Source organism: Opisthocomus hoazin, chromosome 4, assembly GCF_030867145.1.
Source record: "Opisthocomus hoazin isolate bOpiHoa1 chromosome 4, bOpiHoa1.hap1, whole genome shotgun sequence".
NCBI lineage: Eukaryota > Metazoa > Chordata > Aves > Opisthocomiformes > Opisthocomidae > Opisthocomus > Opisthocomus hoazin.
The window spans coordinates 621,309-646,381 of record NC_134417.1 but is presented as its reverse complement, the minus strand read 5'-3'; the positions used below and the strand labels follow the sequence as shown (position 1 = coordinate 646,381).

Below are 25,073 nucleotides of genomic sequence, written 5' to 3'. Positions count from 1 at the left end.
CAACACGTTCGTTTGTGGTTTTTTTTAAATTTTATGTATATACTTTTTAAAAAATTTGTTTTCAGTAGTTGCAATATGTAGGGATTTTTTAGGAACGGTTAAGACCATTCTGTCTTAGTGGCATGAGCCGCATAGTTACATGGTTTCTCAGTTTGGGTTGTGGTTCAAACGATAGCAATGGCAGAATTGCACGGCGTTTCTGTAGCACTGAATGCACGGTGTTGTATCTGAAGCTTTTCCGCCACAGTGACTCAGTAACAAGCTATTCATGTGGGAGAGCAGGCAGCGGTGAGAGCTGCGCAAGATTGTATCCTTGCTCTTTTATAATAGTCGCATGCAGATAATGTATTGCCAGAGGCAAATGTAACAGTGTATTTATGTATACAAGTCCTACACAAGCTCTGTTTCTTTTGTTTTCCCATTTCTGGTGGAACTTGACTTGTTAAATTTTTCAGAGATAGTCATATATGTAATTCAGTAGTAACAGCGCCTGCTACATACCCTCTTCATCTGCTCTGAAAACTGCAAGTTATCGCAACCATCTCCGTCCAGCATTTGAATTTTTGAACTCAAACTGTAGCAATTAATGGGTTTAGCTTTGAGTATCTCTTTTTCAGTCCTTTGTCAATATATGACATAAATAGAACCTGACATAGCATTTGCAGCATTCAGATCTTCTGGACAAATTCACTTTTGAAGGTGAAGTATATAATCTGTTGATGAGTAAGGATCAATATAGAGTCTTAGTTCAAGCTAAAAAAGTGTAGGCTTCTAATCCTAGAGATTTGTGGTTCAACTCCTCTTACGCTGCTATTCTTGAAAATGCTACCACTCTCAACTTCCCCGCTCCCTCCAATTAGTAATAATCACTATGTTATTGTGTTATATGTAATAATATAATACTAATCACTATCACCTACACATGTTTTTATATGCTCTATGAAGAGGCACATGGATATGTACTATTTTTATATGGCTATCCAAATTACAGCTGATGAATTTTAACAATATGTAGCTAGTGCGTAGTTGGAATTTAATCCCCTCAGAGTAAAAGCACTTGTAAAGCTGTGAAGTGGTTTAGACTACACACCTTGTCTCAGTAGTTCTGTTCTTACCCAGAGCTATAAGGCTGCTCTCCGATTCGCTCTGGAGACGCTCAGTGTTGGTGCGGGTCGGCGGAGGGGCGGCAGCCGGTACCGCGCGCCGGACGCGGGGCCAGCAGGTGGCGCGGCGGCTGCGGGCAGGCGCGGGCGGCGCGGCGGCCGGCGGGGGCCGGAGCAGACCGGGCGGCGGCGCGTTCGCTGCTGCCGGCAGCTCCAGCCTGGTCTGCGGGGACTTGGGCTGCGGTGGGCTTTTGGCCATCGATTTTCTGCTATTTCAGTGATAATTTATTTGTCTTGGGCAAAACCACTTTTAAAATTAGTTTTTCTTCATACATTCTTTTTTTTCCCTTTTTTTTTCACGTCCCTCTGCTTCACAACTGTAACTTAAAAATAGAAGCGGGTCCGGATAGTGTCCTTTATGCCACCTATTAACGGGCCTTTAGCATGTGTGGACAAGTGCTTGTATAAATATGTTTCGTTTGGTGTGCATTTTTTCTCACCAGGAGGGATGGGGGAGTAAGCTATGCTTCTGTAAAGCATTTCAAAACTGGCACAACTGTATCCATTTTATGATATGTACTCATACATTTGTAAAAATTATCACTGATCCTGGCACTGACATGCTCGTATTCATAACTAATACCTGTGTCGACCAGAATAGAGAGAGACTGAAATCTTCCATTTAACCACAAATCAAGGCAAGCGTTGTAGTTCCTGTTGCTCTTTCATTAGTCTCTGCACTAATGAACTTCAGGTCTGTAGTCTATGATACACAAGCAGGTTACCATAGTATAACAAATTAGTATGGGTCAGCTGCTCCACAGTAAGCTGTGTGTATGTTTCTACCTGGCAGTTTCTTGTCATTAATCTAAGGAAAAATCACATCAGCCTCCCTTTCAATGAAAGATGGGGAATTTCCCCATTTCTGGTTATGCAGTACTTCAGTGTAGACGTTTGCAGGTGGTCAGTGGCATGTGAGCAGTTCTGGCATCAAGTTGGCCATCAGGAACTATTTCCTTTGTGATAACTTTTTAGTGTGCCAAAGGGCTGCACTAGGGCACCCTTTACAAAAAACTTACTATAACACCTCTTGTAAGGTAGGATGTTGCTATGTTCCTGTGCATATCTGGCCGTTTTGCTGACAAACTTCAGCCTCATTAGATGGGTTTGTAACTGGAAGAGATGCTATCCACTGTTTGAAACTTATAAATTATTTAAAAATGGACTTCAATGAGAATGCTGTCTCCTTTTTTATGTGAACTATTTCATGACAACTGATGAATATTGTTACGCTAAATGTAATAGAAATTAGTGATGGAGTTATTTGGGGTCTTTCTCAGAAATGAGACTCAGAAGACTGGCTCTGGCTGCAAATAGCAGCTGGGAGCTTATATAAAATAACATTGGGAGCCAGTGTTATTTTGTCAGCAGTATTTTTGGTGACTGTATGTTGGCTGAGAGAATTCTGTTATTTGGGAAAGTAGATTTGATTTGGACAAGACAAAAACCGGGCTTTACTAGCTTACATCAGATTTGTATTTATACTTTCAGTGACAAAAGGAGGTTTCTGGCAATAAGGCTTTGCAGTGTAGACCAGACTTTTGAGGAAATTTTTCTATGCTGAAGATGATAGTATAGAAAAAAAAGTGGTTATTGTATTACTTATTTTATTTAAAGCATCATTATATAAATTATCTTCTAAAAATAATCACTAAATTAAAATACTTGTCTTCAGAGAATATGCTGCAAATTCTTCTGTGGCTTCAAGTAATTTCATAAAGGGCCATGGCCTGTATTAGTATCAAGTATTTAAGAAAGCTTACCTATATCATGCATTAGATAGGACAGGCGTGCTGTACTTTGCAGCTCATTTTACCATACAGTGACGTGGTTACAAGCTTATACATAAGGAGAGCTACATAAACAAAGATTTTTTTTTTTTCCCCTCTCTAATTAGTAATTCCAGATAATAAGACCTGGCGTTGAACTAGACGTAGAAGTTCTCAGACTGAATCCTCTCCTACCTAAAGATGTTCTCTTGCATCTTTTTTTGATACATAATCATTATAATGCAGGGGAAAAAAGGGTGATAAAAGCACCAGGCTACCTTTATGCTCTTCAGTCAGTGGAGATTAATTACTGCTGATGCAGCTGACAGGAAAGGATAAGGGTAGTAATGGTTTTCATTACCAAAACCTAATGGAGTGGTCAGGAAAGAAGGGTGAGTTGTAATCTTTTAACAATCTGAGATCAATTGATTGAAATGTTTCTGTATTTTGTTCTTTAGTCCAGGTGGAATCCAGAAAGCAACCAAAACATGCAGCCCAAATGCTCTAACATTGATCTAATATTTGAGAAAGTGATTTGAACTGTAAACTGCTTAAACTGAAACTGACTGTTCTGTGCGAATCTGTATACCTATGCTACTGCAGAAGTATATGCAGACTGTATAGACATAGAAGTCTTGATTGTTACTATTGTTGGTAATCTAGACAAAGGACTACATATGTTTTAAATATTTTTCAGGCCCAGATTTTTAGATAAGTTGTTGCACTGTTGTAATATCCATTAGAGTGATACTGGTTTATTCTGTGAAAGAATTTTAATGTGTGTTTACTTCCCATAGGAAACAAATTTGCAGTGAGAGGTGGATTATTTGGGCCTTTTTTAAACCATATTCCAAGGTCCCAAAATGTGTTCTACTTTCTATTGGAAAACCTATGTTCTAGGTCTCATTTTATTTCAAATACTTGCACTAGGACAGCTACAGAGTTCTGTCATATAATTTATAAATAAAAACACGTATCTCAGAAGCTATTTAGAGTTTTCATGCACAGCCTTGCTTATAGGTTGTTTCTACTGAGATCTACAGTAAGGCAAACAGACTTTTTTCTTTATTTATGGCTTTGTGAAGGATTGACTTGCTTCTTTGAAACAAAAGACAAACATAAACTGTATGAACAGAATATAGAGGTTTATCCTTGTGAAAAAACAGGTTATGAAAACCTGTAAACCCAAGACTGAGCTCAAGGGCCAGAATCTTCATTGCCTTGCGCTTCATGCTGTGTCACTGGAATATTATAGAGGTTTAAACTACTACACTGAAATACGTTCTGCAATTCCTTCGAGTTAACTTGTTCCATGGAAAGAGTTCAGCCAGTTGGTATGCAATCATCTCCTGATAAATATTACCCTCCTGTACTGCTGCATTGCCCCTGTAGAATTTCATGGTGCATGCATGATGCAAGCTAAGCGAGGTGGGTCGGGTAGTAAGAGGTGTAACCAAAACAGTCTCATAACCCTATTGCTGTGAGCAGATGTTGTATCTGCAGATCCAAACAGGGGCAAGGCCTGGAGCTGTCTAGACTTCCACTGGGGACCACACTGGATCCTGCAGCCCAATGGCCAAGTTAATTTATTCCCACCGTTGTGATTCAGTCACAGTCAGCGTTAATTTTGCTGCGCTGCAGAATGACTATGCAATCAGCATGGCAGTAGAAAATCTGGTTCTGCTTCCCATTTTAAATGGAACAAGTTCACTAAAAAAGAAATAGTTCAATTATGATCATACAAAGCCCTTCTCTGGATAACAGTTATTTTCCTTTAGTGACTTTTGATGTGCTAACATTTTAACCAAGTGTTCGTGTTTTCTGTGTATTCAGTTTATGCCATCAAGGAAAGCAATTTGCTGTAATGCCACTCAAGGCACCCATTAGTAGCAAACAGCAATCTGTGTTTTTAGAGAACCAAGGCTGTTATTGCAAAAAAGGGAACCGTTCAACTCTGCCTTAATCCTCTAACCAGTAAAGCTCGTCTTCCAGGTGTTATTCCTGACTTTTTTACTGATATTGCCTTCTCAAAAGTGTTTAGAAAATGAGAGTCTAATTTTGATTAAGTTGTTGGTGATTTGTTTTTAAAAATACAATGTGGTATGTATCTATATAAATAAATGTAAATTCTCAAATATTTTTTGAGATAACAGAAAAAATTGCCATATGTCACATACTTTTATTTTTTAGTTGCATGTTTTGAACATCTGAGTGAAAAGAAAATTTTTTAACTGAAAAGCCTTGTTCCTAAACACACAGGAATTTTATTGCATTCTTTTGTTGTTGAATCTTTGAAGCAGGTATTAATACCAGTGAATAGTAATACATGTTTTTCTGACACTGGTACTCTGAATGCATTAAATTCTGCAGCTTCAGAGTCTAGTCTGTGTTATCAGTAGATGTGTATGACCTGATTCAGCATTCGATCTGGCTGAAGAGAATAAATGACTCCACAGAAGTGCTCTGACTTAAGTAAAGCTACTTGCAAAACCAGCTCCAATGTACAGTTAGGGGCCTTTGTAATTATTTTAAAAGTTGACATTTAATTGAAAAGCTATAGAGAAAAGATAAAATTATATATTTTGAGAATACACTGATGGCTCCTTTGTCCTGCCAACTGAATTTTACTAGGACATTACTCACTTTTGTGACAAAGGCTCAGTAGCCTTTCTCAGATCAAGCTAGAACATATGACCATGGAGTATGGTATTTTTCAATCAATGAAACAATGTGTTGAAAAGACATACAAAAGTATTCACTTGGGTTTTAGGACTACTACAATGGATGGCATGTTGGAAGAGCATTGCTTTATTCTGGCCACCAGAAAATTTAAGCAATCTTTGGCTTTGGGGCGCCTCTGGGTAAAAAATACACTTATTCTTGAGTTATTAAAGTTCTTTTTCCCTACACACATGTAGGAAGAGATGAGCAAATTTCAAAAAAACCAAGTGATCAGATACTAGAGATAGATAGCCAGAAACAGACAAATCGGACAATTGAATAAGTAGCAAAAGTATTAAATATTGTAAAGTAGTCAATAAAACAATTACTACTGTGAGCAGCAGAACTACTGAAGCTTGGTTTCCTGTGGATTTTGTCTCATGGTTGAATTCATTGGCATCAAGATATGAACTCCAGCCAAACGTTTTCCATGGTTACAGGCATTTATCATGTTTTTATCCTAAGTGATTTTTCTGGGACTTGAAAAATAGGAGTTCACCCTGTAGCCTGTCTTTTACTGAAGGGATTCTATCTGGCCATTCATTTTCATATATAATTGTAGAAGTATTATCTCTTGGAGAGTCTTTATCCTTTGTCAGATTTGGTTGGCCAGCCTATACTGGGCAACTGGTTCATTTTCTTACCATATGAGGCTACCAAACCCATCTCCCCCCCAAATGTAAATGTGTGTGTAAAGGTGCATATGTATAAATCCCTAAGTGAGTGAAATGGAGGCGACAGGAAAAAACAATTAAAACTGTAGGAAAATGCTTGACTTCAAGTGCAGTGATGAAAGGCAGCAAAGGGCACCACGCATTAAAAGCAGTTCAAAGTAATGCCCTTTGCAGCTTTCGAGGAGATATCCTATTTAACTTTCCTGCCATGTTTTAATTCTGAAGTCATAACTAAGTTTACAGGAAAAGACTTTGTGAAAGTTTTATCAGATTTTCAGAAAGCCTTTCTATTACAAACTGTTACCTAAACTAAAACCAGCTGGAATACAAAGTATAGCAAGATGAGAACAGGTAAAGAGAATTTCCAACGGTTCTTAAGGCTCGTTTCCGGGTCTTGGAAAACAGGAGTTTATGCTGTAGCCTTTCTCTTACTGCAGGTGCTCTATTTGGCCCTTTTTTTGTCATAAAAACTGTAAGAATATAATATCTTAGAGATCTTCCTGAGAGTCTTTTTGTCAACTACTACTACAGGTACAATCAAAAACTCAGCTTGGTTTGCTGATGGAAGAAAGTGGATACTATAGTTGGACCATAGAGACTCCACAAGCTCATCTGCCAGCCTCTTCCAGTGCTTTATTATCTTTTGGGTGCAGAGGTGTAGCCTAATGTCCACCTGAAGTTTCCACACTGCAGTTTAAGTCTGTTACTTCTTGTCCTGTCTTTCTTTTCCTGTCTTGTGCCCTCATTCCTTTAGCAACAGCCTTTCATGTTTATGTTCTTATGCCAAGCGGAGTGTCTGTTGCTAGCACATAAGGCAAAGCTCCTAATCTTTTCATGGATTCCTCCACCTCTAAGAACTCTCAAATATGTACTGTCATCTGTTGCATTCCCATTTCTATTTAATGATGACTGAAGCACTGCAGTGTGAGATATAATTAAAGCAAGTGTGATATTTAGAGAATAACTGACAAAATCTTTTGCAGCTATTGAAAAGCTTGTCTGGTTGCTTTTATTTTCAATCTCATTTTCACAAAATGATTCCTTCTAATCTTCACCATCTGCATAACAAGTGTAATCAGCAAGCTAAAATTAAAATATCTGCAACCTTCGCCCTTCAAATCAATCACAAATTAAACCTGTAAATAATGTGTTCTAGTGGGGAAAAAACCTTCCGAAGAAATCCTTTCTATTAATCTCTCCCCACTAAGGCAAAATATGTACCCTTGCTTTAAAAGACTACGAATAATTGTAATTAAACAACTTCTTTTTGGTGAAATTTTATTTGTCTTAATCAGATCTTAAAGTAAATGCAGATTTAGAAACCTCAGACTTTTTGCCAGATGGCAATGGAGTAGACATCTTTCACAAGCAGCAAGTCTGCAGAATGTGTAGGATATTCATGGAAAATTTTAAAGCCATTCTGTGCACATAGTGCCTAGGTAAGCCTTCAAAGCTTAAAAGGAAGATAGCATCTGAGGAACTAGCCGCAGAACATTATTGGTAGGAGCATTTACAACATTATTCTACAGTGTTTGCCTGCAGTAATGCTTTCCTCTTTCAGAAGTTGAGAAGAAGTTTCTAGTTGACTTTTAGGGAGAAAAATTGGTTCAAGCGGAGGATTTTTAGAAATTCCACCATAAACATTTCTTACACACACCTTTGTCATTGTTATTTGAAAAGTCCAGTGACAGGTAGTGGTACTGACTCTTTGCCCAGTGCTGTATTCACTAGGAGTTGCTTTTGTTATAGTACAGGCTTTTCTGTTTTCTGGATCGGAAGGTTGCTGGTAAATTCCCTTCCTGTTAGCTGTATTTGAGTAATATTCTCTACAAGGAAAAGAATCAATGCAAATGGTAATCCTTCAAAACAGCTGAGACAGCACTGCATGCCAGAGGGCTGAAAAAATGTTGAATGAACATTCTCTGATTTACCAGCGAGGTCCGTTCCTCCAGTGCAAGTATTTAATCTGCTGACAGGGAGATAAGGGACTTTGTACAGCTTAGAGACCAACCTAACCTCACAAATATGATAAAACAAGTGTACCTTTGGAAGTAATTATGATTCAACATAAGGAATATCTCCTCTGTCTCCAGTTCTGTGCATGCAGTTGTAAAGGATGCTGCAAGTTCTTACATATCAGCATGTGCAGGAAGAAAATGTTGTTTTGGAGCATAAAAAGCCTTGCACATTTTCTCACTGCCTTTAAAAAGTCTGGAATTGTCATTTCCAAAATTGACAAAAAAATAGGGTCAGATCCAGTTTTCTCCTAATGAAAGTCTGCTGAAGTGTCCAATTGCCTACTTCATTTATTTCCCAATCATATCTGTTACATAAAACTAGTAAGTCTAACAAGAAATCATTTGAAGAATGCTTGCTTTCCATCTTCAAACTCATCATTTGTGAGTTAATGATAGTTCTTTGTGATATATTGTGAATTAATGATAGATCTTTGAGCCAATGAGGAGAGGTTTTATGCTGGACCTTGTTTTCAACAACAAGAAGGGGCTGATGGGGAATGTGAAGCTCAGGGGCAGCCTTGGCTGCAGTGACCATGAAATAGTGGAGTTCAAGATGCTTAGGGCAGCAAGGAGAGTGCACAGCAAGCTCACTACCCTGGACTTCAGGAGAGCAGACCTTAGCCTCTTCAGGGATCTGCTCGGTAGAGTGCTGAGGGCTGAAGCCCTGGAGGGAAGAGGGGCCCAAGAAAGCTGGTTAATATTCCAGGATCACCTCCTCCAAGTTCAGGAGACATGCATTCCAACAAAGAGGAAATCAGGCAAAAACACCAGGAGGCCTGCATGGATGAATGAGGAGCTCCTGGACAAACTCAAGCACAAAAAGGAAGCTTACAGAGCGTGGAAGAAAGGACAGGTACCCTGGGAGCAATACAGAGAAACTGTCTGAGCAGCCAGGGATCAGGTTAGGAAAGCTAAAGCTCTGACGGAATTGAATCTGGCCAGGGACATCAAGGGCAAGAAGAAAACCTGCTACAGGTATGTCAGTGATAAAAGGAAGACTAGGGAAAATGTGGGCCCTCTCTTGAAGGAAACGGGAGACCTGGTTGCCCGGGATGTGGAGAAGGATGAGGTACTCAATGACTTTTTTGCCTCAGTCTTCATCGGCAAGTGCTCCAGCCACACCACCCAAGCAGCAGGTGGCAGAGGCAGGGACTGGGAGAACTGAAGAACTGTCCACTGTAGAAGATCAGGTTTGAGACCACCTAAGGAACCTGAAGGTGCACAAGTCCATGGTACCTGATGAGGTCCTGAGGGAACTGGCGGATGAAGTCTCCATCATATTTGAGAAGCTGTGGCATTCTGGTGAAGTTCTCACTGACTGGAAAAGGGGCAATGTAACCCCCATTTTTAAAAAGGGGAGAAAGGAAGACCCAGGGAACTACAGGCCAGTGAGTCTCACCTCTGTGCCCAGCAAGATCATGGAACAGATCCTCCTGGAAGCTGTGCTAAGGCACATGGAGAATAAGGAGGTAATTGGTGACAGCCAGCATGGCTTGACTAAGGGCAAATTGTGCCTGACGAATGTGGTGGCCTTCTGCGATGGGGTTACAGTGTTGATGGATAAGAGAAGAGCAACTGATGTCATCTACCTGGACTTGTGCAAAGCATTTCACACTGTCCTGCACGACATCCTTGTCTCTAAAGTGGAGAGACATGGATCTGATGGATGCACCACTCGGTGGATAAGGAATTGGCTGGATGGTGGCACACACAGAGTTGCAGTCAACAGCTCGATGTCCAGGTGGAGACCAGTGAGGAGTGGGGTTCCTCAGGGGTTGGTACTGGGACCAGCGCTGTTTAACATCTTTGTCGGCGACATGGACAGTGGGACTGAGTGCACCCTCAGCAAGTCTGCTGATGACACCAAGCTGTGTGGTGTGGTTGACACGCTGGAGGGAAGGGATGCCATCCCGAGGGACCTGGACAGGGCTGAGGGGTGGGCCCCGTGCATACCTCATGAAGTTCAACAAGGCCATGGGCAAGGTCCTGCCCATGAGTCAGGGCAATCCCAAGCACAAATACAGGCTGGGTGGAGAATGGATTGAGAGCAGCCCTTGAGGAGAAGGACTTGGAGGTTGATGAGAAGCTCAGCATGACCTGGCAGCGTGTGCTGGCAGCCCAGCAGGCCAACTGTACCCTGGGCTGCATCCCCAGCGGCATGGTCGGCAGGGCAAGGGTGGGGATTGTGCCCCTCTGCCCTGCTTTGGTGAGACCCCCCGGGAGTCCTGCGTCCAGCTCTGGAGTCCTCAGCACAGGACAGAGCTGGAGCTGTGTGAGCGGGGCCAGAGGAGGCCCCAGCAATGATGCGAGGGCTGGAACGCCTCCGCTGGGAGGAAAGGTTGGGAGAGCTGGGGCTGTTCAGCCTGGAGGAGAGCAGGCTGTGGAGAGAGCTTAAAGCATCCTTTCAAGGCCTACAAGGAAGCTGAAGAGGGACTTCTTACAAGGCATGGAGTGATAGGACAAGGGGTAATGGCTTCAAGCTGAAAGAGGGGAGATTTAGATTACATATAAGGAAGGAATTCTTCCCTGTGCGGGTGGTGAGGCCCTGGCCCAGGCTGCCCAGAGAAGCTGTGGCTGCCCCCTCCCCAGCAGTGTCCAAGGCCAGGCTGGATTGGGCTTTGAGCAAGCTGGTCTGGTGGAAGGAGTCCCTGCCCATGGCAGGGGGGTTGGAACGAGATGGTCTGTAAGGTCCCTTCCAACTCAAACCATTCTATGATTCTATGATACAATAAAGATTTTCCTTTATGATTTGATGTAAAGTTATGAAACCCTGCATTGTGGAGACTTACTCCTGGCAAGAATCAGCTATGAGAAATGTTGCTGATTAAAACATGCACGTTTTGTTTCCTAGTGATTACTTTGTTCTGATAACATTGTGAAAGCTTAATGAACTATCGTACTTCTTAGCCTAGTAACTAGCAGAGATGTAGAAATAGGAATTAAATATGTATCTACTGAAAAGTCCAGGTCAGGGCTGAATAAGAGAAAAAAAAGGAATTTACCAACTAGAGATCCAGTTTCTTCTGTGCAGAGTAACATGAGATCATTGATGAGTTGAAATACACAGGAAGTTTGATACCAGGTCAGATTTTATCAGAAGAAGCAAAGTCCAGTTCATAAAAATATCCCTACATATGCACTTATATGCCCATGGCCATGTGAGTGTTAGTAACATATTAATCTGATTTGGTTTTTTGCAGATGTAACTTTGTTTTCAGCTTGGAGACTGTCGCACTCTGTTCCTATCCTGAGCCATTGACAGTGAGTAGGCTAAGCAGCAGGTGGGGATGGGGAGAAAGCATGTGTTCCTCCATTTCTGCAAACTTTTTTCCACATCTTTTCCCTGATTCCACACCACTGACCTGTTTAGTGAATTTTCACTCCTCCTGTATTAAACAGAATATGGAGGCCTATGGACAAGAGGGAATTGAAATGGTGATAAAGTTTATGTAAAAGTTTATATATCTGCAAGGCAAGGTTATAAGACAGTATATTTTATTATAATAATTCATATAGTTGGGGAAAAAACAGATGAGCTTTTGGGCATATAAGCCCTTCTTCAGTTCTGTGGAACCTGTGCACACATTTTGTTGAATAATTTCAGTTTCCATCTATTGAAGTAGTGCTCACCATCCATGGTTAACTTAAACTTGCCTGTAGCAAAGAACATGAATTCTTTTGAAAAACCCTAAATAAAACTGAGAAGAGATGTATGGAAATGACTGTTCTTTTTAAAGTCTCTGGAAGGTAGGTACAAGGTGAAGACTGAAGCATTTTGGGTACTCTTTAGGTACAAGGTACATGCAGTCTGTGTATACTCTGCAGTTTTCCTCTTATAGCCTTAAGTGTGCCTTAGGTCTCACGTCATGGAACAACTCTCGAATGTAGAGTTTGCTTCAAACAGTGGACTTCTCCACTGGGATAATTAGTAGGATGCCAGTTCTAACTGGAGCATTGTCAGTGATCCACGTTAGGACCGTGTTAAGGAGCTACAGCATTTCACGCTGGCCATGAGACATTTATCAGGTGAGAACTACTAGCAGCTATAGACCTGGGCTATGTTCGGATAGGTAACCTAGATTTGAAAGGCCATGTATTGTGTTCAGTGAGCCATTCTGTTGCCTGAAACTGTGGACTTAGTGATCCAGGACTAAGTTAAATAGAAACAGTCCAATGAATGTCCAAATTTACTCAGTCATCCAAATATATTAGGATATCACAGCACTGTGGAGAGATATACTGTGGTTGAGATAATTGTGACTTAATTTTCAGCCTTGTTGCTAAAGGACATTCCTCTGGAAATAATTACAAAGATGTAGGAAAGTATTATTTGAGAGACAATTACTTTTATTTAACTCCAGACTGAAACGCAAAGGAATTTATCATGTTTGTAACTCGTTGATGTTATTTCTATAATTTTTTTTTTTCCCATAGACATGCACAAAATACATTCACAGAGCAGTGTCAAAGAATTATTGCAAATCTGGCTTGGTTTTTCTTTTTCAATGAAACATAGCATAATAGTGCGATGAAAATCTGAGTGGCTTGCTGGCCAGTTTTAGTTTTTCTTCTTAAATGTCTGATGACACACCTGGTCTTCACATGTCAGTTCCTACAGTATTAAAACAATTATTAAGTATATAGTGGTACAAGTTGTATTTTGCATACACAGCAGATCCCACCAGAAATTGCTACAACTGAGCCACTGCATTAAAAAGATATGCTTATGAAAAAGGGAACAGAGAATAGTGTATTGTATGTAACCAATCAGCAGGCACACACCACATGTTGCAGTAATTACATTTTGACACTTGAATTGAGCTCTAAGAAGAATAAACATGACAAATGCATAAAAATTGCTCTTCAATGCAATGCTTTTTCATGCTCTGTTATTAAAACAATATACTGTGATAGTTTATAATTCATGTGTTACCTCATAATTCATGAGAAGCAATGAAACAAGGAAATTAAAAAAAAAAGGAGGATGCTTTAAAAGGATGAGGACATTTACTTCAGCGATGTGCCTAGCTGTTTTTCAGGGGCCAGAACAATGCACCATTTTTGCCCAATGTTGCAGCTGACCTCTTAAAGGTTGACACACCTGCACATTGCAATCCGGTCAGTTTAGTTAGTCTTCTGATTAGCCAGCATTCCTGTGCCAAATAAGTCTTTGAGGTGAACTGAGGCTGGCTTTTTGGCCAACAATTGGCCAAACCCACATTAGAGATTCTGAAGACTGTTGTAAGAAGCTGCTGCGTCTCTCTGTTTCTATCAGTCTTAGCCTGAATCCTGGTGCCAGCATGTAGAACCTTTGTTAGGTCAGTTTTTGAATATGTGTTAAAAAAGAGTCAAAAAAAGTGTGCGGGATAGTTGGCTTTTAGTTAGGTGGCATGCAGTGGGGCTTAATTCATTGCTTTGACTTTCAAGCACACAGACTTGAGGGAATGCAGCTGGCTGTACCAGCTATCTGTAGGCTAAACTTGTGAAGGAGTAGTTATCAAGATGCAAATCATGAGATAGAAACAATGAACTCTCCTTCACAAACTTTCTGCACCCACCTATTGCACCATCCAACATTATCATGCCCATTTCTTGATTGATCTCCCAAGAAACTCTGGAATCATTATCATTATGTAGCTATTACTTGAAATCTTTCTGGACTTCACGGAGTGCTTATTTCCTGAACAAGCTCTTCTGGCCTCTCTTGGACTCACCTCATTTATTTTGGGCTCCAGCTTACTAACTCAGATGTATGAATGTTTTGTGTTTTTTTATTGTACTAGCACAATGTAATTGCAGTGTAGGTTGTTTGCAGGATCCTCTTGAGTATCCAGAGGTTTCTGATCTGTATTACAGCATAGTCTGCTAAAATTTCATAGTGCTTCTTTCAGAACAAAAAATAATATTTTTCTTGCAATCTTTCCCATACTGTTTCTTTTTTTCTACCAGTGATTATATGAGAATGAGATGATGTTAGAGGTGCAATGTAACAAGAAGGGTTAATAGCTGGAGGGCAGTGGAGTGGAGCAAAAAAACCGCTGCAGTGTTATGACTTAATTGGGAGCAGGTGGAGAGAAATCCAACATTCCTGACTTGTAGCACGGGGGCATTTCCTTAGAGTTCAGAGATCAGAGCTGTCTAAATAAAGACCATTCTAACTAGAACAAGTAACAAAACCTTTGAAATGGAAGATGGTACTTTGTTGCAGTCCTTACCAGATGTAGTAGATCTCCTTCAATCCAGTGCTTCCAGCCCCTGTTTTTCTTTTCACCTTTCTGAACACATACCAGTTTGTCACCATCCCAGGCCACTAATGTCTGCATAAATTAGATAATTAACTCAGATATGTTAACAAGTAGTTAACAAGAATGAGAAGACAGAATTGCACTTGCTTCTTACCATTTCTCATCTTCCTACTAATAAAACCCAAACCAACCATTCAGCCAAAACCCAAATGCATTCCAGATCACAACAGTGTTTTGATGTGAAGCTTTTACAGTTCTTTGTTGTCATTTCCATGTATTTCTTCACATGCACGAATATAAAGTGTTCATACTAACTAGTGGACTGTTGAGTGAATTAACAGATACTTGTGCAATGTATGCAAATTGTGTTTTTCTTTTCTTGCTGTTTAAAGCCATTAATCAAAAAGTTTCACAATTGAAGACCTGGGGACTTATAGCAACTAGTGCCGTGCTAACACCTTTTCTAGCTCTGCGTAAAATAACAAGAGGAAGTGTATGTAAGTATCATCTCATGCAATACATTTGTATGTTTTTATAGCATCTTTAATGCACTTTCACAAAAGACCTCTAAAGAGATATGATCATAAGCTGGACAATGTGCTCTAGGTGACCCTTCTTGAGCAGAGGGGTTGGACTAGGTGATCTCAAGAGGCCCCTTCCATCCTCAGCCATTTCACAGTTTGGTGTGATTCGGAGTCTATCACCAATAAACAGGGTATTGGGTGTGCTGATTCTAGTCCAGGAGCAGGATGGTTGTATCTGTAAGGAAAAGTTCAGGCTAAATTCCCTACTCGGATACGCTAGAGTACATTCAAAGCAACTTTGTTTCGATTGTTCTAGATTTGAACTATTGTACTTTAGGGAGACGTTTAACCATGTATTATAGGCAAATCCTCATCAGAGACCGATTACCATCAGTAGAAGTTCAGTTATTAAAAAGCTCCAAGAGTATTGGGAGCTTAATTCATTTTCTAGTTCAGCACTGGCTGATTTATTTCTATTATGAGGGAGCTTTCTATTAATAACGAGACAAAACTCATTCCATTTCCGTTAACTTCATTCTTATTTACGGAATTTTTAAACTACATGTTCTTCAAATTATCCACACCCTCTTTACATTTAAATGTTGCCTACCAGTTTTATTACCTTCATCTAACTTCAATGTGTTTGAGGCATTGTTTTGTTAATAAAATGACCAGAAAATTCTTTTAGAGGAGTCCAGACAATAATGGCACATGGTGCTTCCTTTTTCCTTCTCCTCTTGTTAGAAAGAAATAATATAATTTATTTAGAAAAGAATATTAGGCAAAAAGTATTAAACCAGGTAGGGTTATAATTGTACAAGATGTATTGGCTGCCTGCCTTCGTTCCTTCCTAATAACTGATAATGAAGAGGAAAGTCTGCAAGTGAAGAGATTTTGCACAGAAAGGCAATGGCTTTGACAGTGGTGAAGAGTGCTAGAGGAGCACGAGTCTATGGATTTAAGGAGTGATGCAACGGATTAGTCCTTAGATCCTTAGTAATGCCTTCAGCTGGTCTAAGGAGATGTGGGAGCAATGTTTTAAAGCATAACTCTGACACAGGAATATGTCCCACCCAGTGCTCACTGGAGAAAGTGATAGAAAGAAAATTTAGAGATGAGGATATTCAGGATACTGGAAGAAATGGGTCTTATTATTTGATGGCTTGCCATGCTGTGAATGAGAAATAATTTGGAAGAAGTCATAGGAATTACACTGCACAAAGTTAGTTTGAGAATGAAAGTGTTCCACAGTGAATAAACAATGTCTTCCATTAAATTTGTGCCACTCCAGTGAAGGATGATAAGAGTGCAAATGTAAACATGTCCTTTATGCTGCCAATGTCCTGTGGCAATTGCCAAAACAAAACAGGTCTTGGTGACAGTGAGCTTTGATCCTAGCTTCTCAGAGTTTGGCAACAAGTTCTGAAATCTTGTTTATTGAGAAGATACTGATGGAAAAGACAGCATGTGTTCGGAGGAGAGCAAAAGAGCTGAGAGCTCAGTGGAAAAATAAAACTACGTTAATTGGCAGAAGAGTTGATACAGGTAGATTCAGTGAGTGATGACAAAGACAGGCAGGTGATGCAAGATTAGCAAGACTCTGAAGGGGACAGTCAACGGGAATTTAAGATCCACTGCCCTTTCTACCTTTGAAAATCTTGCGTAAGTATTTTAGGGGTGAGAAGAGAGTAAAACAGAAGCAGTATTGATACAGAAACATGAAGCTGAATTCAGTAAGTGAATTTAGTTAGTGCTTGTACGTATTATTTTCCTCACTGACTTCCCTGAGACAGTCTTGTCTGAATGCCTCACAAGAACAAACTTCTTAGTTGACTCTGTCACAGGAGGTAGGGCATGGGCCAACAGATAATATGGTCCTTGATGCAAACGTTACTTTTCCACGTCTCACTGAAAGGTGTCTGAACATATGCCCATAGCTTCCTAGGGGAATTTTGAGCTCAGGTTACTCCTATAACGCTAAAGATAGTAAAGCATGCACTGCTGGGCCTCCTTGCCTGTCTGCCACTGCCAGTAGGCCTGCTGCTCGTACCAGTGGTAGCTTTGGGTCATGTTTTTCTGTTGTCCCTTCCCAAAGCTCCCTTAAGGTTAATAGCTGAGTGCAGGTTTATTTTTTACGGTGTCCAGCTGTTAAACTGTCCAATTGAGGTTGAGCAGGCTCAGATTAAAAATACAGTGTGAACTTAGCCATTCAGAACTGAAACTTTATATTGGCACAGAGAAAGTCCTAAAGTCAAAGGGCTGAATTTACAGTTTCATTAAGGAAGATACATATGTAAAAATACAGTTCTTTTGCTACTTTCTGAATACATAAAGGTGTATCATAGAAAAGCTGGAGAAATCCCCTACTAGAAAAACTTGTAATTAATGATTGCCCTCACGTATCTGAGTAACCATCTTGATTTGCGTTTATAATAAACGCTTGTAGCAGGAAAGAAAACTGTCTCAAGATGCAAATTATTTCTGCTTCAAAAAAATCCTCTGATGTCTGTAAAATATTGGGGGTTTTTTTCATGTATTCAGCTGATTTTTGGAACTGCTTACTCCTGGTGCTGACTGTAATGTAAACAGATACTAGGTACCAAATTTTTACCTTTACCACTCGGTTATCCAGTCCTCGGGTATGTTCTTCAAACTCCACTCCCACAGTGTAATTCAGTTCATAGTTTCTGAATGTACTGAGTGTTTTTATTTCAAAATTATCTCCGTCTTGAATAATCGCCTTGGTTTGTTTCAAGTGTTTTGCAATCTTACGAGTCGCAAAATCAATATCTGCCAAAAAACAGAAAAGAGAGTATCACAAGGAAACTTCCAAAATTTTTTACCAAAAATAAACACTGCACTTATACTTACACATAATAAAAATAACATTTTATGTGGAACATAGTTCCACAAATGACGTGTTTACCTGCAACATTTTGCAGAGAAAAAGATCATTTCAAATAAAAATAATTTTGTGTTTGCAAGTAGACTTTCAGTTGGAAGATCTTCCACTGACTAAAAATTTATTTATTAACAGGATATCTGTGGGAATGTTACGAGCAGAGCTATAACATACAGCCAGTAGTGAATAGATGCTGGCATGTTAAGTCACCCGAATCTCCATTTTTTTTGGAGAATGTGGAACCACAGCGGCTGTTAAGACTGACGTTGCCTTTTTGGCCTCACTCAGACATGAAACTGCGGGATGCCAGGAGTGCTATTACCATCTTATGCCTGGGAGCTATTCCCTTTCCTAAGCATGCAGTGTAAATCGTGTAGCTCTTAGGCATATGCAGGTACTGGTATGTGTCCTGCAGGGTTGCAAGTGTTGGCCACCCCTAAAAGAAGGATCTCAGAATAATATTCCTTTTCAGGAATTGTGTGATGAACCTATAGTCTGTGGGAGTATACAAGAGGTGAATTAATTAATTTAAAAATAATGAAAATTATACTAATGAATAAAAAAGAAACAATCCAATAAAAGCCTGACTTATCCATTATTGTTAGATAGCAGACAGAGAAATAACTTGGAGTTTAGGCAAATGCAGGGTCCTGCACCTGGGGAGGAACAACCTCATGCACCAATACAGGCTTGGGGTGGACCTGCTGGAGAGCAGCTCTGCGGAGAGGGACCTGGGTGTCCTGGTGGACGACAGGTTGACCATGAGCCAGCGGTGTGCCCTGGCTGCCAAGAAAGCCAATGGGATCCTGGGGTGCATCAAGAAGAGTGTGGCCAGCGGGACAAGGGAGGTTCTCCTTCCCCTCTACACTGCCCTGGTGAGGCGTCATCTGGAGTACTGTGTCCAGTTCTGGGCTCCCCAGTTCAAGAAGGATGAGCAGCTACTGGAGAGAGTCCAGCGGAGGGCTACAAGGATGATGAGGGGACTGGAACATCTCCCCTACGATGAGAGGCTGAGGGAGCTGGGCTTGTTCAGCCTGAAGAAGAGAAGGCTGCGAGGGGACCTAATAAATGCTTATAAATATCTGCAGGGTGGGTGTCAGGAGGATGGGGCCAAGCTCTTTTCAGTGGTGCCCAGTGACAGGACAAGGGGCAATGGGCACAAACTGAGGCACAGGAAGTTCCGTCTGAACATGAGGAAGAACTTCTTCCCTCTGAGGGTGATGGAGCACTGGCCCAGGCTGCCCAGGGAGGCTGTGGAGTCTCCTTCTCTGGAGATATTCCAGCCCCGCCTGGACGCGGTGCTGTGCAGCCTGCTCTGGGTGACCCTGCTTGGGCAGGGGGTTGGACTAGATGACCCACAGAGGTCCCTTCCAACCCCTACTATTCTGTGATTCTGTGATTCTGTGATTTAGATGTTAAGGGAAGAAAAATTCAAAGTCAAAAGTCAAAAAAGTATGAAAGTATAGCATTTGGCAGTTCCTGTTTAATATTCTGTCAACATTTTATGCAGTACCAATCTCCTTAGCATCCTTATTTTGTTCATGATGAAGACTAACATTATAACATAAACAATTGATTGCAACTGTATGCATTGAAAGTTACCAAAAGGAGAATATATATTACCATCCTGACAGTTTGCCCCAGACAATCCACCTAGTGCCAGCTGCATTACCATCTGCAATAAATATTTCTGACCAGCTGGCAGTGAATCTTATTATGGTGCTGTATGCAAATGAAATAATCTCACATACTTCTGCAAGAGATTGAAAAATGGTGTTGGTTTGTTAGCCATCCTTTAGTGGTTTCGCATGCCAGTTAATCATTCTCAGCTCAGCAATGCCACATACTAATGGAGTCCTTTTTCTTTTGGTAGATTCATTATACTACTTGTGAAGTACTAATCAAGTTGAGTAAGAGGATGGGCTTAAAAAAATGTAACTTTTTAATAAGGGGAATAATGTTCTTGTTCAGTATTTATATCCGAGATTTCTTGGGTATATTTTATCTGCTATAGTGGATTAAAGGTATCTCTGGGTCTGATTTATAGCCAGGTACCATAAAATTTAGTTCTCTCTGAGGAAAAAAAATGTCTAGACTTCTAAAGAAATGTGAATTCTGACTAATATATTAGTCTTGTAGCTCCTGGAGAAAAATCAGGGGAGGTTTTATTAAAGCATGGTTTTCATAACTGCATTTTGAACAATACAAGCAATAAAAATGATACATTGCTCTATTATAGTAGATTAAAATACTTTGTAACGTGTTTATGATAAAATCAAAGTTTCTGGCTTAAAGGGAAAAGCTATTCTTTAATAATTAAAGTATAGAAATGGATGTGCAATTATTAAAAGGATGGATGAATTTTAAAAAAACAAAACCTCAGTGTGCTTTGAACCCAAGCACTTTAATACTTAAAATATCAACCACATGTAAAATTGTGCGAAACAGATCAGAAGAGTACCTTTTCATCCTTTCCACGTAATTTCTTCCCATTCTGAGAATCATCTACAGCCATATGCATCTTTGCATTGTTTTTGATGTTGTTATAATATATGTATGCATGTATACACAAAAAAAATTATATACTTATGAAGGGCCAGATCCAGAAAACTGGTGCAAATAGCTCCTTCATCCCAACCAGTTGCTGGCATTCTTATTGGGAAAACAGTTTGAAAATTTTATCAGAAAGTTCAGTGAGTACCTCTCCAGTACAATCTGCCCCAGGAAAAATATATCTATATTGCATTCCTTATTCTAAAACATTCTTCCTCTTGCTTTGTTTCAGGCTACTGAGTGGGTCAAGTTCTTTTATTTTCATTAGATGTTGCTATCTTTTTGTAAGCAGGCTTCCCCGTATTGGATGCCTGTAATCCAGACCCCATTGTAGGCTGAATCCATCCGTTTTTCTCCCAGTTTCCACTGGGATATATAAGATCAGAAAGGGATCAAAAATCCACTGGATTTAATAACAAAAAAGTCATAATTTGTCCACTGACTGAAATGATTCTAAGGATGCCACTGAGATGCAATGAGGAACTGCTGTAAACCAGTTCATGCTAGCATTTATAGTACAAAAAGAATTATAAAATTGGAAAATGGGTTACTTATTATAAAAGGATCAGAACATAAGGATGATAATAATTGAAGTTTAGTTTAAAGCTGATATAATTAATACTTATGTAATGACAGTTAGACATTAAATTCTTACTGAATTTGTCTGTTATTAGTAGCTGCTGTCCTTTTTCCTGATATTTTTCCTGGATTTTAAGACAAACACAAGTGAAATGTTATAGCTCAACTCAAATAAACAGTACAAGAATCTCATCTGATGATACCCTGGAAGGGAAGAACAGAACAATAATGAAATGTCCATTACAACCGAATGAAAAGATATCACCGTAATTACAAATCCTTTTGGAAAGGAGATATGTACACCAGAAGTGTTTAATTTGCATCCTGAAAAAGAAGGAAGGAATAAACCTAAAAAGTAAAGAGATCTTTATCAAGATTATTATTAAAAGACAGTTATCATATACAGTGAAATTTCTCAGTACAAAGCAAAGCAGAACTAGAGCAGGATGACCATCATGACTGGTGGTTAGAGTAACACCCCACAAAAGTAGGTTGAATCTTGGAGCAAAGAGCTGAGACAAGACTGAGGCAGAGCCAAGCAGAGAGAATTGGGCTAGAGGCAAGGATTGTAGGTAAGACCAGAAGCTGACTCAGGCAGTGAGAGAAGCCTGAGGTAGATGAAGAAAGCCTGGAATAGTCAATTAGTGACAGTTAGGGCTTGACCTAAATATCATCCAGACCAACAGGCCCCATGGCTCACTTGCAGTTGGCACATTTAATGCTGAAATGCCCCAGCACTCAAGTGACTTCAGTTAGTGTCTGTCTTTCTCCTGAAATTCATGATTTTTGCTTAACCGTTCATATTTTTTGAAAATGAATTTTTTTATACCTCATAGGTATATCTGTATAGTATTTACAGACTTCCCTAAAGTTATTGAACTTTTCTCCATAAATGCAAAGGCTAAAAACCATGAATAGTGAAACCTGCCTTTCTTAAAAGAGTTGAAGCTTTGAGGAAAAGATAACTATTTTCAGTTCTTGTTGAATAATGATGAGTTTATTTTTATGCATTTATGTGTATTTCTTCTCTTTTAGTCTGAACAGATAAATAAATTAGGGTTAAGATTCTTTGATGGGAGTAAAACTAATAGAAAATCAGTTAAAGCACCACATTTTTTATCCCAGTTAAGGATTTTGTGGTAGTTATCCTAAGTCATTCACTAGTGCAGACATTGAGAATTACTTGAAAATTGTTAGATTTAATTACCTGATTACCTTTCCATATGTTAGACAACTCTTTCTAACAAATAAAATTTCTTAGCCTGTGGAAGACAGCAATACCGTGTACTCGTTGATTTTGAACCACTGAATTGTGAAGGGGCTAGAAGACAAGTCTTATGAGGAGGGACTGAGGGAACGGAGGCTGTTCAGTCTGGAGAAAAGGAGGCTGAGGGGAGACCATATCGCTCTCTACAACTGCCTGAAAGGAGGTTGTAGCAAGGTGGGTGTCGGTCTCTTCTCCCAAGTAACAGGCAATAGGACGAGAGGAAATGGCCTCAAGTTGCACCAGGGGAGGTTTAGATCGGATATTAGGAAAAATTTCTTCACTGAAGAGCAGTCAGGCATTGGAACAGGCGGCCCAGGGAAGTGGTTGAGGCACCATCCCTGGAGGTATTTAAAAGACATACAGATGCAGAGTTTAGGGACATGGTTTAGTGGTGGAATTGACAGTGTTGGGTTAATGGTTGGTCTCGATGATCTTGATGGTCTTCTCCAACCTAAACAATTCTATGATTCTATGAAGTAGATATTTTGGAATCTGAGCAAACAAGTTCTTCAGATCTCCATTAACTTAACACCTTTTGAACAAAGCACAAGAAGTGTCTGGTCTTGCCTTCTGATGAAAAGGGCAAGGTACTTTGACCTGAAAAAGCTCCTGTTTGTCAGCTTCACTCTTACAGTGATGTCAGCTACTGTAAAAAGGCAAAGAAATAAGAAGAGCAAATGCTGAACAGAAGATACAAATCAATGATCACTATAGAGAAAACAATGAGACATCTGGGAATGAGGAGTGCATAGACCCAGTTGGGCCCCTGAGGCCTCTTGGCTGTAAGCATAAAAATAAAATACAGGTTTGATTTTTGCCACATGCTAATTTATGACTCAGAGCCAGACAGTCTCCCCCAATATAGGTTAAATTAGCCAACTCTAATGACTACTTTTTAATGTAATTTTTATAGACATCATGTATGGTAAGGAAATAACGGTCCTTTATGCCCTTCATCTGTGATGCCATAGAGCTCGGAGAAGATTCCCAATTCTAAAGATTACACTTCTCATGCATGTGTAAATCCAACTCCCATGTGTTTTGTGGTTTTTAGAATGCAGATATATTGCTGCAGTGGTGAAAAGGTGATAACTGTTCTTTGAATGCCAATCCAGAGTGTGCTGAAGAAACTCTTGAGAACTGTTGATGTCTCTAATGATTTCTTTTTTTCAACAAATGCAAGATCTGTATCTCTGCTACCGTAAGTAGAGGAAGGATTTCCTGCACACTACTTGCATAATCATAATGACCTGGAGCAGAAAGTTTATACATTTACAAGAACAAAAATCCTTGAAAGGCAATTTATATTGAAAATAATAAGTGCAGCAAAAGAAGACAATTCTCTCATCAAATTATCTCACAGTCATTACAAAAATTGAGTCTGTTGTCGGTGTGGGGAAAAAGAATTCTGCAAACAACATAAACTGGATGTTGATGAGAACTGACAAGGATATTGATTGCATTCAGTTAACTGTTTTGTCATTCTAGCGTCTACAAACAGTGTGCTTAATATCCCATACAATGGACACACAGACTGTAGCTATCAGGCCTCTAACAATAAAGAAGCTAACAAAGTAGTAAATGAGGGTTGCCCAAAGAGCAGAGCATCTCTTTTTGCATGTACACATATATTGTTATCATCAGTGATGGTCATAGCCAAGTGAAATTAAGCTTAGTTAATCATGTAAACATATGTTTAAGAACTCCTATGACCTAAGTCTCCTTGTTGTGTAAGGATGACTCCCACAAAAATTTTCAGAAATGTTTGCCCATTTATCTTCAGATGCTTTTAAAGACTTTTATCGCCTTTACCATGCAACTGGTATGTTTAATTTCTACTAGGTCAAAGCACTAATTAAGTACCAAACATTACTGTTGCTTTAGTGATACAGAATTTCCTATTCTTCTTTAAGAGCCAACCAGGTTGTAGCTTGACTGTTACAGTAATTACATACCAGGAATAAAAACCAGCTTCTCTATCTGAAAGCTTGGGTTTTGTTGCTTTTTTTTTCTTACCCATCTGTATCTGTTTTTTTCATTTATCTAAATAAAGACTAATATCTTTGGCTACATATCTTCTCTTGTGTATATACTTCGATCATTGTAATTGGATGTACATTACAATTATTTGATTGTTAATGTGATTGGCAGAAACCCTTATGCCACAACACACATTACAGAAATAGTCTCATTCATTTTTAGAAGGCTTTTGCTTATAATTGAAACATTTTTCTTTATCTCTATATAGATAATATTTTTTCATTTACCTAAAGCAACCATGTAGCCTTCAAAGTTTTCACTGGTTTCCATTTCCCACGTCCCATTGTAATCAGCAGGCATGGTGGCAAGAGCTTAAAACCAACCTCAGATCAAAAGGTGAGACTGGAAACAAGATCTGCTAAGAGAATGGTTTATAAACCTTGCTATATCTTTTTTTTATAAGGTTTATAGTTTTCTAGATAATACAGTTTAAGGATCAGAGTGATAACCCTAGAAAACTTTGCCCTCATTAACAAAGTTCAGCTGAACAGCTGGCAGACAAGGAACACTTTCTGAAATATGTAGTAATACAGGATATGATTTTACAGTGACCTTTGTAAAAACTACTAGGTATTACGGGATTTGAAATATATTGAACACAGTGGCAAACTGAGTTGA

At 39.5% G+C, this 25,073-nt stretch overlaps 2 protein-coding genes across 2 annotated transcripts in view; one reads left to right on the top strand and one right to left on the bottom strand.

Moving 5' to 3' along the window:
• CLSTN2 (calsyntenin 2) overlaps positions 1-25,073 on the top strand; it is a 527,602-nt gene that overhangs the window by 6,081 nt on the left and 496,448 nt on the right. The window lies entirely within an intron of this gene.
• RBP2 (retinol binding protein 2) lies at positions 12,886-24,755 on the bottom strand. Its single transcript, XM_009941140.2, has 4 exons — positions 24,683-24,755; positions 17,726-17,904; positions 14,561-14,662; positions 12,886-12,957 (listed from the first exon to the last, which is right to left on the bottom strand). Exons 1-4 carry the CDS (start codon positions 24,753-24,755, stop codon positions 12,904-12,906), a joined length of 408 nt encoding a protein of 135 aa, XP_009939442.2. The 3' UTR covers positions 12,886-12,903.

Bases quoted from the DNA above. Each gene is read 5' to 3' on its own strand.
- RBP2 (XM_009941140.2), bottom strand. From the start codon at position 24,755: ATGCCTGCTGATTACAATGGGACGTGGGAAATGGAAACCAGTGAAAAC. The intron at 14,663-17,725 runs GTAAAAATTTGG...TAATTTATGCAG, and splicing joins TGGATAACCGAGTGGTAAAG to ACATTAGTGGCCTGGGATGG. The intron at 12,958-14,560 runs GTAAGGACTGCA...TTAATACTGTAG, and splicing joins AAGGAGATCTACTACATCTG to GAACTGACATGTGAAGACCA.